The sequence below is a fragment of the Panicum hallii genome, chromosome 1 (genome assembly GCF_002211085.1).
Source record: "Panicum hallii strain FIL2 chromosome 1, PHallii_v3.1, whole genome shotgun sequence".
Lineage (NCBI taxonomy): Eukaryota > Viridiplantae > Streptophyta > Magnoliopsida > Poales > Poaceae > Panicum > Panicum hallii.
In genome coordinates this window covers 2,604,445-2,620,928 of record NC_038042.1, presented here as the reverse complement: position 1 = coordinate 2,620,928, position 16,484 = coordinate 2,604,445, and the positions used below count along the sequence as shown (strand labels likewise).

The following is a 16,484-nucleotide window of genomic DNA, read 5'->3' as shown; positions in this document are numbered from 1 at the left end:
CGTCGGTGACGGCTCTAGGGAATAAGCTCGGGATGCAAGAGCACGGCGCGCGGGTGGTGGTGGCCGGAGAGAAGGAGGCGCTACTGTATAATTCCGATGTGAGTGTGATGCTTGCAGCCCGGCCGGGCGGCCGGCGACCAGAGCATGGAGCCAATGTTGCAGGCACCAGCAAAACGCCTGGGTTTGCTCGGTCTACGGAAAGTTGCGCGAGGCGCGTCGCGATGGGGTTGCCGGCGCCCGGCGATGCCAGCGGGACGCCGGGACCTCGTCGACCGCCGTGCCGCCGGATAGGAGACTTGACAAAAAGAAAAAAAGAACTATTTTTCAAAACCCTCCCTGCAACGGATCGCGATTAATAATTGCGATCCGACTTTTTGCAAATGCACCCAAAACGTTTACAAAATACCCCCTGATTTGGATCGCGATTAATAATCGCGATCCAACTTCTTTCGAAAAGACCCCTACATTTTGTAAAGTGCCCCCTATTTTTAATGGCATTTACTATTTAATCACGATTTATGCAGATAAGACCTCTCCCCCTCCGTCTTTTGGCTCTCCGTTCTCCCCTCTCGACGGCGCGCTGACGCTGCCGGCCGCCGCACCTCCCCGTCCAGCACAAGCGCGACATTCAAAGGAAACTCTTAAGACTCCTGTTTTTCGATGAGGGCCAGAAATGCGTAATTCGCCGCCCGCGTGGGACGAGATGGGGCCTCGTCCGGAGCCCAACGGCGCCGTGTTTGCCGGCGACGTACGGCGGCGGCGGGCCTACGAGGTCCGACCATTTTAAAACTCTACAAGAAAGAATTCCCATTTGCAAGACCTGCGCTCTTGTGCCCGGCGTGTAATATGCTTGACATCGTTCGTACTGCCAAATTCGTGCTTTCCTTTTCGCTCCAATGGCAATCCAATGATCTGAGCAGCGCATTGTTCTTGAGTCCTAATAATCATCAACCACTGGACTGCACAAAATCCAGCGTATATTTTTCCCAGGAAATGTCTAGTGAATTTGGGGCAACACATGTTGCCTTCGTTTTCCTCTCTGTCCATCTAATTTCCATACCAGCATATGAATGTCCTACAGCAGGGGTTGTAACTTTCTGTAAACGCTTCCTCCATGCTTAAAATTCGTGTTCAGGCTGATCCCAATGGGTCCACCGTAGTTCCGTAAAAAAAATGTTCTACAGATTTTGTCATGTACTAACTGCTAAGGGCAAGACAGCAGGTTGGACAAGTGATGCCAGATCCTGAGATCAGGTAAACCAAGGCAGGCCGTAATTATCAAGTGAACATGCATGGCATCAGAAGTGATGTTGGATCCAGTTAATCACGGCAGGTCTCCCCTCACCCTCATTACCCCGGGAATTTTCAGCACTGAGCATGCATGTACGGATTCAAGGATTGACAATAAAAAGGCTTATCTTTTGTACGGTCAGGAAGCTTGGTCAGTTGGACTTCTTAACAGATCATATCATGCAGCCATCGATGAGACGTTGAACAAGTGGGCCGCCACGTCAGCTACGTTAACTACAGTCAGAATAAGGATGATTTCCTATAGCCTCTAACCGTTGACTTCATTTTTATTTGAGGTGGCTACGAGCCTACGACTAGGAACTGATAGCCAAGATTAAAGCAACAGCCTCTTCTTTCTTCTACCTCATGCTCTTCCCTGATTAGACCATTAATCCTTCATCTAGACACACACAAGCTAAGCTTTCTGGTTTCCATGCTAGTTTCAAGAGGAAGCCATGCAGCCAAACCATTCTACATACAAGAAGTGCAGCAGCTGGTTACACATACCTTATCTTGGCCTTGCTGTTCTGCTGGTCTCGTTGGCGTCTCCCACCAGTTCCTGCGCAGAGCTGGAGAAGGCCTCCCTGCTCCGGTTCCTCGCCGGGCTCACCCAGGATGCAGGCCTCGCCAAGTCATGGAAGGAAGGCACTGATTGCTGTAAGTGGGAAGGGGTCTCCTGCAGCAGAAACAAGACGGTCATCAGTGTCTCACTGGCTTCCAGGGGGCTTGAAGGGCACATCTCAACATCTCTTGGCAACCTCACCGGCCTGGAGCATCTCAACTTGTCCTACAACTCGCTGTATGGTGGCCTGCCGCTGGAATTGGTGTCGTCCAGCAGCATCATCGTCCTCGATGTCAGCTTCAACCAGCTCATGGGAGACCTGCATGAGCTGCCATCTTCAACCACTGACCAACCTCTGAAGGTACTGAACATCTCAAGCAACAAGTTTACAGGGCAGTTTACGTCCACAACATGGAAGGGGATGAAGAATTTGGTTGCACTCAATGCCAGCAACAACAGCTTCACAGGGGAACTTCCAGGCCATTTCTGTAACATATCACCATCCTTTGCTGTGCTTGAACTCTGTTGCAACAGATTCAGTGGTCGTATCCCGACACAGCTCGGCAATTGCTCCAAGCTCAGAGTGCTCAAGGCTGGCCACAACAACCTCAGTGGGTCAATTCCAGATGAGCTGTTCAATGCTACCACGTTGGAGCACCTATCTTTTCCTAACAATGATTTGGATGGTGTACTCGATGATACACGCATGGCCAACATTAGAGATCTGACAACCCTTAATCTTGAGGGGAACAAGTTCACTGGCAATATCCCTGATTCTATAGGACAGCTCAAGAGATTAGAGGAGCTCCATTTGGACAACAACAACATGTCAGAGGAGCTGCCATCATCACTAGAAAATTGCACAAATCTCAGAACCATTGACCTCAAGAGCAACAACTTCAGTGGCGATCTTGTGAAGGTCAATTTCTCTACACTGTACAATCTAAAAACTTTAGACCTTCTGTACAACAACTTCACTGGCACAGTTCCAGAAAGCATATACTCCTGCAGAAATTTGACTGCACTAAGGCTATCTGGAAACAACTTACAAGGGCAACTTTCACCGAGAATAGGTAACCTGAAGGCTCTCACTTTCCTATCTATTGGTAGAAACAATTTTACAAACATCACAAATACACTTCAGATCCTTAAGAGCTGCGCAAATCTTACAACCCTGCTAATTGGGAGCAACTTCAAGGGAGAGATCCTGCCACAGGATGACACATTTAATGGTTTTGAGAATATTCAGGTCTTGGACATTGAAAAATGCCTATTGTCTGGGAACATACCTCTTTGGATATCAAAGCTAACAAATTTAGAGATGTTGGTCCTAGGTGGCAATCGACTCAGTGGACTAATACCAATGTGGATAAACACCTTAAACTCCCTTTTCTACTTAGACTTATCAAACAATAGCCTTACAGGGGAAATTCCAACAGCATTAATGAATATGTCAATGCTAGCTTCAGATGCGACAGCAGCCCATTTAGACCCAAGGATCTTCGACCTGCCAGTTTATGGAAGTCCATCGCGTCAGTACCGCATACTGGTTGCTATCCCTAAAATGCTAGATCTAAGCAGCAACAAACTGATGGGTGTGATTCCCCCGGAGATTGGTCAGTTGAAAGCCCTCATTTCCCTCAATATCAGCTTCAACAACTTAACTGGACCAATACCTACATCCATCTGCAATCTCACAAAACTGCAGGTGCTAGACTTATCCAACAACAATCTCACAGGTGCAATCCCATCTGAATTGGAGAACCTGCACTTCCTTTCCACAATCAATATTTCTAACAATAACCTGGAAGGGCCAATTCCAACTGGTGGTCAATTTAGTACATTTCAGAATTCTAGCTTTGATGGGAATCCACAGCTGTGCGGCCCTATGCTCGGTCGTCGATGCAGTTCAGCTGATGCACCTCTGGTACCCACAAAAGGAAGAAATAAGAAAGCCATTTTCGCAATTGCATTCGGCGTGTTCTTTGCAGTGATTTCCATTCTTTTGTTGTTGGGGCGTCTCCTTATCACTATTAAGGTAAAAAGGTTGACAGCCAAAAGTACAATAGAGGCAAATGGAGATGTGGAAACAACTTCACCTAACTCGAGTCAAGAGCACACATTGGTTATGCTGCTGGGAAGCAAGGCAGAAGAAAACAAGCTCACGTTCTCTGAAATCATGAAGGCTACAAATAATTTTGACAAGGAGCACATCATTGGATGTGGTGGTTACGGGCTAGTGTATAAAGCTGAGCTACCTGATGGCTGCAAGCTTGCCATCAAGAAGCTCAATGGTGAAATGTGCCTAATGGAAAGGGAGTTCACGGCAGAGGTTGAAGTGCTGTCCATGGCTCAGCATGACCATCTAGTGCCATTGTGGGGATACTGTATTCAGCGAGACTCCTGGTTCCTCATATATTCTTTCATGGAGAATGGCAGTCTCGATGACTGGCTTCACAACAGGGATGATGATGCAAGCACATTTCTTGACTGGCCGACACGGCTAAAGATAGCAAAAGGAGCAAGCCACGGCCTTTCTTACATCCACAATGTCTGCAAACCTCATATTGTCCACCGGGATATCAAATCCAGCAACATCCTACTTGACAAAGACTTCAAAGCTCATCTTGCAGATTTTGGGCTATCAAGATTGATCCTTCCCAATAAAACACATGTTACGACCGAATTGGTTGGCACTCTCGGCTACATCCCCCCTGAGTACGGGCAAGGATCGGTGGCTACTCTGAGAGGTGATATATACAGCCTTGGAGTTGTCCTGCTTGAGCTGCTCACGGGATTGCGGCCTGTTTCAGTCATGTCAACATCAAAAGAACTTGTCCCATGGGTGCTAGAGATGAGGTCTCAAGGAAAGCAGATTGACGTCCTGGATCCAACACTCCGCGGCACAGGGCATGAAGAGCAAATGCTCAAGGTGCTTGAGGTTGCTTGCAAGTGTGTGAACCATAACCCTTCTATGAGGCCACCTATCATGCAAGTAGTGTCATGTCTGGAAAGCGTGGATGATGGCCTGCAGTCAGAAAAGTCAGTAAAGACATGGCGCAGCACTGCAACTAGCCAATTAAACATGGTAACATCATAGTTCAGCGTATAAAATTGATGTATTTTTCAGTAGAGGTACTATTTTTGAGTTTGCTAGTGTTACAGTGCATATTGTACAGTTTCTTGCACATTTGAAACTACTTTTGAGGAAATTATCCATCCTCCACCAGCTTCTTTTTCTTGAAGGACTATGCAGCATGCATAATCTGATCTGTTTCTAGAGCATCTTTACAAAACAAAAACAAGTGAAAAACGGTGCGTTTGTTCAGTTCCTTACTAGCTCAAGTAGTGATCCTACGGCAATTAGGTGTTGTAACTCAACTCTTGGCTCCGATCGACAAACTTCAGAAACCATTGGAGGTTAGAGAGTAGAGATGCAGAGCACTGAGCCCTAATGCATTCAGGTGCTGTAACTTGGCTCCGATTGACAAGCTTCAGAAACCATTGGAAGTTAAAGAGTAGAGATGCAGAGCACGTATTCCAATAATGTCTGGTTCTATGAAATGGAGTGGCAGTTGAACACTTACATTGTTCACGACGTCGAACTGCTCAGGTAGCCAACTTTCGTCGAACAGCCTGAGCGCGAAACTTCCCAATCGGCGTCGTCGCGTTCCGCGAGCACCCCCAGGATCGGGATTGCGTCGGGAAGTTCAGGGCTTCCTGGAAGCGCGCACGAGGCGGGCATGAGCACCCAATGCTAGGGTGCGGTTCGCAAATGGGTGGATTGGTGGTGGCCAACTGGCCGGAGGAGAAGCTATTGCAGATTTTCGCTTGCAACGCCTGCGGCCCGCCGGGAAATCAAAGCATGGGGCTGAAGCTGCCGGCGCTTGCGCCGCGTGCGTTGGGTCGACGGACGGTTGAGCGAGACGTGCGGCATTGGGTTATCGGCGGTCGCCGACGGCAGCGCGATCTCGTCGGCCGCCACGCCGCCGGACAGGAGATTTGATAAATAACCATTATTTTACAACAGGACCCCCAATTTTTACAAATAGCTCCCTGTATTGGATCGCGATTACTAGTCGCGATCCGATATCCTACGTTTACAAAATACCTCGCGATCCAATTTTTTACACATAACCTCCTACATTTTGCATAATGCCCCTAGTTGGATCCAATATTTTTCAAATAAACCCTCTTCCACCTCTGCCATCTGCTCACCGGCCTCCCCTCCTCAGGACGGTGCGGCGGCTGCCTGAAACGCGCGATCCGCTGGCTGCTGGCTGCTCCCAAGTCGCCGAACGAGATGGGCCGGAGCCTCCGAATCCGAAGTCGGACAGCATCGTGCGTGCCGGCGACGTGCGGCGGCGGCGGCAGTGTGGGCCTCCGAAGGCGAAGCATTTTTTTTGCGGGAGGCGTTTAACATGCTTGACATCGTGTGCGCTGCCGAGTTCGTGATTTCTTCTTCGCTCCGATAATGGCATGCTCGAATTAATCAAATCATCTGGAGGGAGCAGCACATCGTTCTTGTATCTTGAGAATCATCAACGAATTTGCCCATGGAAAATGTCTAGTGAATAATCTGAGGAAACTCTTGTAGTCTTGTCTTGTGTGATCTGCTGCCTCCCGTTTTCAGCGCTGCCCATCCAACTCCCATCTGAACATTCTGCACGCGCTTCAGAATTCAGAACAGGCTGCACAACCCTTTTTCAGATTACTGTGCATACGCTGCTTCATTTTACTCCAATTTACATCGTCCCAATTTACTGTATGCTCAGTTCAGGTTCGGGAACGGTGCTTTCGGTTCAGTCACTATCGCTAGTGAGTAATGCGTGTATTTGGATGTCGATGATACCCAGTCCTTTGGCTCCCGATCATAAACAGACTTCAGAAATAACTTCGTTCAACAACAGCTCTGAGCACGAACTGATCATGATGCCAAAAGGCAACGGCAACGAAAACAAGCTCAAATTCTCTGATATCATGAAAGCTACAAATAACTTCTACAAGGAGCACATCATCGAGTGTGGTGGTTATGGGCTAGTCTACAAGGCTGAGCTACCTGATGGCTGCAGGCTCGCTCGTCATCAAGAAGCTCAACGGTGATGTGCTTGATGGAAACAAGAGTTCACTGCAGAGGTTGAAGCACTGTCCATGCAGGCACAACATGACCATCTTGTGCCGCTGTGGGGATACTGCATGTGGCACGTATAGGTGCTAGAAGCAGATTGAAGTCCTGATCCAACACTCTCCTATGAGGCCACCTATCATGCAAGTAGTGTCATGTCTGGAAAGCATAGATGATAGCCTGCAGACATAAAAGTCAGTCAAGACATAGTGCAGCACAGCAACTAGCCAATTTTTCGTAGTTCAGTGCATAAAATAGATTAATAGATGTACTTTTCAGTATAGATACTAGTTTTGAGTTTGGCCAGTGTCAGAATGCATATTGTACAGTTTCTTGCAAATTTTTAAATTACTTTTGAGGAAAGTATCCATCCTCCATCCGCTTCTTTTTCCCTTGAAGTACTGTGTAACATGTGTAATCTGACAAGTTTCTGGAGCATTGTGACAAAGCAAAAAACAAGTAAGCAATGGTTGTGTCGTTGAGTTCCTTACTAGCTCAAGTAGTCATACTAATGCATTTAAGTGCTTAACTCAGCTCTTGGATCCGATCAACAAGCTTCAGAAACCGTTGGAGCTTAAGAGTAAAGAAAGGAGGCAGAGCACGAATGCAAACAATGTCTGGTTCTATGAAATGGAGTGGCAGTGAAATACTTACATTGTCTACGACCTCGGCTTGGCCGGTTAGCCAACTCGCACGAGCCTTTCGACAGCCAGTGTCTCTGTCTAAGGAACGAGCCCAACTGAGGGGTACTGCCAGCGGCATTTCGTCGAACAGCCTGAGCGCGAATCCGATACGGTGGCGTCGCTTTCAGCGCCCCCCCAGGATCGGCATTGCATTGGGGAGCACAGGGCTCCGAGGAAGCGCGCGCACACGGGCATGAGCGCCCAATGTTAGGGTGCGGCGTGCAAGCGGGTAGACTGGTGGTGGCCAACTGGCCGCCGGCCGGAGGAGAAGCTACTACAGAGTTCGTTTGAAATGCCTGCGGCCCGCCGTCTCGCTCTCGCCGCCTCGCCGGGCAATCGAAGCATGGGGCCGAAGGTACCAGCGCTAGCGCCGCGAGCGTTTGGTCGACGGCCGCTTGAGCGAGACGAGCAGCATTGGGTTATCGGCGGTCGACGACGGCAGCGTGATTTGATAATAACCATTCTTTAGAAAAGGTCCTCTACATTTTACAGATAAACCCCTATTTTGGATCGTGATTAGATATTTTATATCCAGACCTCTATATTATACAAATAACCTCTAATTCGGATCGTGATTAATAGTCGCGATCTTTTACAAATAAACCCCTATATTTGCATAATGCCCCTAATTTGATCCAATATTTTTCAAATAAACCCTCTCGACCTCGGTCATCCGGCTCTCGCCTCGTCTCGACGTCGCGGCGGTGCCGCCGGCCGCCTCACCTCCCTTCCAGCACAGGCGCGACATCCAAAAGAAACGCTCAGACTGCTACGATGACTGCCTGAAAAGCGCGATCCGCTCCGATGGACGCCGTCGCCGAACGAGATGCGCCCGGGCCTCGAAGTCCAACCGCATCGTGCATGCCGGCGGCCGGCGGCGTGCGGCGGCAGCGGCGGAGGTGCGAGCTTCCGAAGCCCAAGCATCTCGTGGTCGGCGAGTTTTCGTTGAGCATGCTTGGCATCGTTCTTTGCACGGCCTAGTTCGTGCTTTCTTCTTCGCTCCGATGTCATGTCGTTCGAAACAATCAATTGATCTGGAGGGAGCAGCGCATCGTTCGAAACAATCAAATGATCAGAAAATTCAGAACAGGTTGCGCAATCCTTTTCAGATTACTGCGTGTGCACTCTGTTCAGGTGGCTAAGGCACTCTGAAGGTAGAATCAAGTGAGGAACGGCGCTTTCGGTTCAGTCACTGTCACTAATGAGCAATGGGTGCACTTGGATGTTGATGATACTCAGTTCTTTGGCTCCTGATCATAAACAGGCTTCAGAAACCACTGCATCTTCAGAGTCGGGAGGTGCTGTCACTCAACGATTTCCTGTTCAAACGTGGAATTTTGAATGCAGATGCTGACCAGAATGCGCAACAGTAGGCATACGAGGAGTACCAACCAGGCAACAGGTAAGAAACCACGGCATCCCAGCACGCAGTATCAACCTCTACAGCAATACCCTTGTCAAAAAAAAAAGAAAAGAAAATCCACAGCTTACAGCTTTACTAGGCTGCTCATTTTACTCCAATTTACATCGTTCCAATTCCAGAGTGACTCACGGACTAGTGGCAAATCACCACGAAACACCTAATGCTAACATAAGGAGTGGTGGAAAAATCTGGGTGCGATTGAACAGCAACAAGCAATCCTTTTGAATCGGTTCATCAACCAAAAAAAAAACACCGCACGTGACACGTCCTTACGCATTAGTCCAAACAGGCAGCCGTTAAACAAATCAAAGTAAAAAACTGGCCTCAGGGTTATCGACTGGGCATCCAAGAACTGTAAGCATGGCTGCAACAAGACAAGGCTGACATTGCGAAGCAGGTAGAAGCAAATGTCCCATGTGACACCACATCAAGAAATGTATCCTGTGACAGCTGAATAATCACATAGTGAACGGTGGTCACCAAGCAACCTTTTTTCTTAGCACAGAAGGGTTGGCCCTCTCAATATAATATACAGGGCTGCCTCAGCATAAACACGGTGGTCTGACTGTGCGAACCAGCTACGAAGAAGCTTGCGACCTTCCGTGGCAGATGTGCAGATCACTGTTTCCATGTGTTCCCACGGCGGGGCATCCAGTTCTTGACTTGATTTTTCTTCCCCTCTGTGTAAAGGATGAACAGGGCAGAATTGGAATAGCGGATGCATATTGTCTCTTGCCTCCTCTTCTTCCTCATGCGTCCAGCCTTGAAAGCATCCGTGCTGGCCTGGGACGCAAGGGTCAGCAGTCAAGAAGCAATGTTATTAGCCTGTTAAAAACATGGTAATATTTGCATAGAATAAATGTATATTCCCTAGACGTACTAGTTTAGAGTTTGACTAGTTTTATAGTTCATCACGTACAGTTACTTGCATATTTCGAAGTATTTGTAGAAGAAAGTATCCATCCCACTCCCACCCCACCCTCGTGAAACATGTACGCACCAGGCTTGTGTTTTAATGAGTTCAGGTAGGCAAATTGCCAGCCATTGCCCCTAAAGAAATGTCAGTAAAAAAACATGCCTTTTCCTGCTATAATAACAAAAGGGTGTGCATCATCCTACAAAAACAAAAGGTGCATCAAGCAGTGTTTTTTTTTAATTTCAGATTTTTGTCTGCACCAAGCAGTTCTTTTTTATTTCAGAATAGACTTATAGACTACACGTTTGTGAAGTGCAAACGTGAAATTGTTAAGATTTTGATCTCAGATCAGGTAAATCACGGCAGGCTGTAAGAAATTCAACGAGGATTATGGATACAAGGATGAGTAGAGAAAAATATTCCGTATCATCAGAAAGCTTGGTAAGTTGGACTTCTTGATGGATGATTGCAGCATACACCAATCAAATGTCAAAGTTTGAATAAACAAGCTGCTTTATCTGTTGCATAAAATAAAATCACATGGCGTCTTATCATTGACTCTGTTTTTCTTTGTGCTAACCACGACTAGGAAGAAATCTGCAAGATGGAAGCAAGAGCAGCCTCCTGCTACGTGATGCTCTTTCTTGATTCGACCATTGGTACTTTGTCTAGACAGGACACAGCTTAAGCATCTAGTTTCCGTGTTAGTTTCAATAAGAAGCCATGCAGTCACTCCATTTTTCATACGAGAAATGCAGCAGAAGATTGCCCATACCTTTCCTTGGCCTTGCTCTTTTGCTGCTCATCTGCTTGGCAACCCCAACAAGTTGCTGCACAGAGCAGGAGAAGGCCTCTCTCCTGCAGTTCCTTGCTGGGCTGTCGAATGATGCCGGCCTAGCCAAGTCATGGCAGGGAGACACAGATTGCTGCAAATGGGAAGGCATCACCTGCAACAGAAACAGGACAGTCATTGAGGTCTCTCTGGCTTCTAGAGGCCTTGAAGGGCGCATCACACCATCTCTGAGCAACCTCGCTGGCCTTCAGCATCTTAACTTGTCCTACAACTTGCTGTCTGGTGACCTGCCGCTGGAATTGTTATCATCCAGCAGCATCATTGCCCTTGATGTCAGCTTTAACCAACTCAGCGGAGAGCTGCACGAGCTGCCATCTTCAACCCCTGGCCAGCCTCTACAGGTACTTAACATCTCAAGTAACATGTTTACAGGGCAGTTTACATCCATAACATGGAAGGCGATGGAGAATCTGGTTGCACTCAATGCCAGCAACAACAGCTTTACTGGGCAGATACCAACACAATTCTGTAACATATCTCCATCTTTTGCTGTGCTTGATCTATGTTACAACCAATTCAGTGGCACAGTCCCCCCAGGGCTTGGTAACTGCTCCATGCTGAGAGTGCTCAAGGCTGGCCACAACAACCTCATTGGGACACTCCCTGATGAACTCTTCAATGCTACCTTGCTAGAGCACCTGTCTTTCCCTAACAACCATTTGCAAGGAACACTTGATGGTAAACGCATAATCAACGTCAGGTATCTGTCTACACTTGATCTTGGAGGCAACAACTTCATTGGTGATATCCCAGATTATATAGGTCAGCTCAAGGGATTGGAGGAGCTCCATTTGGACCACAACAACATGTCAGGAGAGCTGCCATCATCAATGGGCGGCTGCACAAATCTCACAACCATCGACCTCAAGAACAACAATTTCAGTGGAGAACTCAACAAGGTCAATTTCTCCAACTTACCCGATCTAAAAACCTTAGATCTTATGCGGAACAGTTTCAGCGGCGAAATTCCAGAAAGCATATACTCATGCCACAAAATAACTGCACTGCGTCTATCTTCAAACAATTTCCATGGCCAGTTATCGAAGGGACTAAGCCATCTGAAGTCACTCTCCTTCCTATCACTTACTGGCAACAGTTTTACGAATTTAACAAATGCACTTCAGATACTAAAGAGCTCCAAGAATCTCACCACTCTTCTTATTGGAAATAATTTCATGCATGAGACCATGCCTGACGATGACAGAATTGACGGTTTTGTGAATCTTCAGGTTCTTTCAATAAGTGAATGCTCATTGTTGGGGAAAATACCTCATTGGTTATCAAAGCTCAGAAATTTGGAGATGTTATTTTTACAGAGCAATCAACTAACTGGAACAATACCTGACTGGATAAGCAGCCTAAACTTCCTGTTCTATGTTGATATATCAAATAACAATCTGACTGGGGAAATTCCTACAGCGTTAACAGATATGCCAATGCTAAAATCAGAGAAGACTGCTGCAAGTTTGGATCCGAGAGTCTTTCAACTACCAATTTATGTAGATATGTCACTTCAATACCGCAAGGCCAATGCTTTTCAAAAAGTGCTCAATCTAGGAAACAATAACTTCATTGGTGTGATCCCTCCAGAGATAGGTCTCTTAAAAGAGCTCCTTTCACTAAATTTGAGCTTCAACAAATTATATGGAGAAATCCCCCAATCGATCTGCAACCTCACAAACTTGCTGGTGCTCGACTTATCAAGCAATCATCTAACTGGCAGAATTCCAACCAAGATGAACAATCTGCACTTCCTTTCTAAGTTTAACGTTTCTTTCAATGACCTGGAAGGGCCTGTGCCAACCACAGGCCAATTTAGTACATTCACAAATGCTAGCTTTGATGGCAACCCGAAGCTCTGTGGTCTTACACTTATTCGCCATTGCAATTCGGCAGAAGCACAATTCACCTCCAAGAAACAACATAAGAAGAAGGTCATATTTGCGCTTGCATTTGCTATATTTTTCGTAGCTATTGCCATCCTATTCCTTCTTGTTTGTCTTCTTGCCTTGTCCCGGGGAACAAGTTCCAGGACCAAAAACAGGAGCACCGATGATAGTGACATAGAAGTGCTATCATTCAACTCCAATTCAGAGCATTCATTGGTGATGATGCCAGGAAGCAAGGGAGACGAAAATAAGCTCACATTCACGGACATTATGAAGGCAACAAATAAATTTGGCAAGGAGAACATCATTGGATGTGGAGGCTATGGACTAGTATTCAAGGCCGAGCTACCCAATGGATCCAAGCTTGCAATTAAGAAGCTTAACGGCGAGATGTGCCTTATGGAAAGGGAGTTCACTGCAGAGGTTGAAGCACTATCCATGGCCCAGCATGAAAATCTTGTGCCACTGTGGGGTTATTGCATCCATGGAAACTCGAGGTTCCTCATATATTCTTTCTTGGAGAATGGCAGTTTGGATGATTGGCTTCACAACAGGGATGATGATCCTGGAATATTTCTTGACTGGCCAGTGAGGCTCAAAATTGCACAAGGAGCTAGCCGTGGCCTTTCTTACATCCATGATGTCTGCAAGCCGCACATTGTCCATCGTGACATCAAATCCAGCAACATCCTACTTGACAAAGAATTCAAAGCTTACATTGCAGATTTTGGGCTGTCAAGACTGATCCTTCCGAACAAAACTCATGTCACGACCGAATTGGTTGGCACTCTTGGTTACATCCCACCTGAGTATGGCCAAGGGTGGGTAGCTACTCTAAGAGGTGATATATACAGTTTTGGAGTTGTCCTCCTTGAACTGCTTACAGGAAAACGACCTGTTCAGGTCCTGTCCAGATCAAAAGAACTTGTCCCATGGGTGCTGGAGATGAGGTCTCATGAGAAGCAGATTGAGGTCCTAGATCCAGTGCTACGAGGCACAGGGCAAGAAGAGCAAATGCTGAAGATGCTTGAAGTTGCTTGTAAGTGTGTGAACCATAACCCGTCTATGAGGCCACGTATCATGGAAGTAATCTCATATCTGGAAAGCATTGATGATGGCCTGCAGACCGAAAAGTCAGTCTACAAATGATAACATTGTAGTTCAGTTGCATGTAGAGTTATAGACATATAGCAGATCTATTTTCAGTGAAGTTACTAGTTTTGGCTTTAAGTGAGTACCGATGTATTGCATCATGTACAGTTTCTTGTATATTTGAAAGTTCTTTCTAAGAAAAGCATCCATCCCTCCACCCCCCCCCCCCCCCCCTGTTCTTTGTAGAAGTACTCCATAACATATTCTCTGATCAGTTACTGAAGCATCAAGGAAAGCAAAAGCAAGAGAAAACAATTGCCATCTTCATGGACTTCCTTACTAGCTGAAGTACTTGTACTGATACTAATGCATTCAGGTGTTTTCACCCAGTTCTTTGGCTTTGATCCATAGAATTCAGAACCACTGGAGCTTAAAATTAGGATGTGGAATGAGTAACGCCAATAGTGTCTGGTTCAAGTATGAAATGAAATGGCAGTGCATTATTGTGTTTGGTTTTGAGACTGCAGTCGCCAAATAAATCCGGACATGAATCCAGATAACCGAAAGGACGACTGTGCGAGTACCAACCATGCAGAAGAAGTTTGACACGGTGGCATTGTGGGGAAACCAGGCAATTGCAGCTTACATGTTACCTGACCGTGCACCCGTCGTCGATACCTGCTCGGCGCACGTGCCCGCACGAGCCTTTGGATAACCATTATCTACGTCCAAGTCATGGAGCCGAAGTGACGGGCCCGCCTCTTTCATCGAGCAGCTTGAGCGCGCTGCTATGCTTCCGAGACAGCGGCGCCGCGTTGCACGCTCCAGAACCAGCATTGCGTCGCGCAGCCCCAGGACGACGCGGACGCACGCACGGCAGCGGCATGAGCGGGGAACAAGAGGTGGCGGTGGTGGAGTGGTTGGCTGAGGGAGGAGGGAGGGGTCGTCGAGGGGCTACTGCTGAGTTCACCTGTGATGCTTGCGGCCCGCCCGATGATGAAAGCATGGGGCCGCGGGTGCCGGCGCTGGCACAGAGGCTGGGCGTGCTCGGTCTGCGGAAGGTTGCGCGAAGCATGTGGCGATGGGCAGCAGGCCTTCGCCGATGGCAGCGCGGCCTCGTCGGCGGCCAGGCAGCCGGCAAGGAGATTTTACAGAGTAACTAATAATTTCAAAAAAACCCCTACTTTGGATTGTCATTAATAATCGCGATCCGGTATTTTACAAAAGACCCCCTACATTTTATGAAATACCCTAATTTGGATCGCGATTATGGATCGCGATCCGATATTATGTAAAAGGAACCCTACATTTTACAAAATACCCCTACTTTAGATCGCGATCCAGTATTTTGCAGATAGGCCCTCTTTCTCCTCCGTCTATCATCTGGCGCTGCGGTCTCCTATCGAGGTCCCGCCGTCGCCGCCGATCGCTGCACCGCCCGTCCTGCGCAAGCGAGACGTCGCGATCTGCTAGCAGCTCCGGTGAACGCGTCGCCAATCCGCCGTCTCGCGGGGGCCTCCGGCTGCGCATCGTGCGTGCCGGCGGTGATGGCGGGGCCACCTGCGTGCAGGGCGCAGTACCTCCGCTCTGGTGTTTTTGCAGCCTCTGATATGTTTCAATTTTGTATTGGCCATTCAGCTATTCTCAATTGCCATTCAGCTCTTTGACTCTGATCAACAGAACTCAGAAACCATTCTTTGAAATGCCAGCGATGTCTGGTTCAAAATTTTGTTTTTTCTTCAAAGCAATAGGCGAAACTCCGCCGCCCAGTTAAGGAGGAAAAAGAGAGTCTTGTTCAAAGTGCAGAGAACGGAACAAGATGTCTGGTCCAAGCATGAACTTCAGAAGGCAGTAGAGATGTCTGGTGTCAACTGGGAATAAAGCGGCGCAAAATGCTGACCGGAATTCCAGTTTCAATCTGGAAATGCTTCGACTTTTTGACGAAATGACAACCATGCAGCAGTAAGAAGAAACCACGTCATCTTCATCCAGCACGCAGTATCATCCCGTTCATGCACACCACATTAATCAACGATGAACATTCTTCGCTGAGCCAATTACTGACAAGGAATCAGGCTATATATAGAAACCAAAATGGCTCCACTGCAGTAAATAAAAGACTAACGTTGAACGGTAGGTAAAAGCAAATATGTCAAAGTACACCAATACCATCATCCAAAAAAGTGTATCTTTTAAAAACTCAATGTTCACATAATCAATGGTGGCTACCAAAGCAGCCATTTTCTTTGCACGAAGGAGCTGAACTTTTCAAAGGATTATAGCAGCCTCTCAACTTTGTGTCGTTTTGATTACTGTTGGGTTTCGAAGGATATTTTTCCAAACAAAAAAGTAAGAATGGTGTTCTGACTCAAAGGACTAACTCTATATGTACTTTTAAAATCTTAAAAAATCATCCTTGTTACAGTAAAAGATAGAGGTATTTATACTCTTACCCTCGTTACACAGTGCTAGAAATATCCCTACCTACCTAGAATATCCATAGGACATTCCGGTTTTTAGGTCACTTCCAAACGATGGCGTGTAAAAGTTGTTCACTAGAAGGTGATCACGCTTCCCATGTGATATCGAAGGTTCCACGAAACCTTCGACTCTTCGTCTGGGGTCTTGGCGTCGTCGAAGGTTGTGCAATT

At 47.1% G+C, this 16,484-nt stretch overlaps 1 protein-coding gene across 1 annotated transcript; it reads left to right on the top strand.

Moving 5' to 3' along the window:
• The first annotated feature begins 1,639 nt into the window (after positions 1–1,639).
• On the top strand, positions 1,640–13,975 carry LOC112883349 (tyrosine-sulfated glycopeptide receptor 1-like). The gene is made up of 2 exons (XM_025948640.1): positions 1,640–3,175; positions 10,827–13,975. The coding sequence occupies exons 1-2, from the start codon at positions 1,746–1,748 to the stop codon at positions 13,888–13,890; spliced, it is 4,494 nt and encodes a 1,497-aa protein (XP_025804425.1). The 5' UTR covers positions 1,640–1,745; the 3' UTR covers positions 13,891–13,975.
• The last annotated feature ends 2,509 nt before the right edge of the window (positions 13,976–16,484 follow it).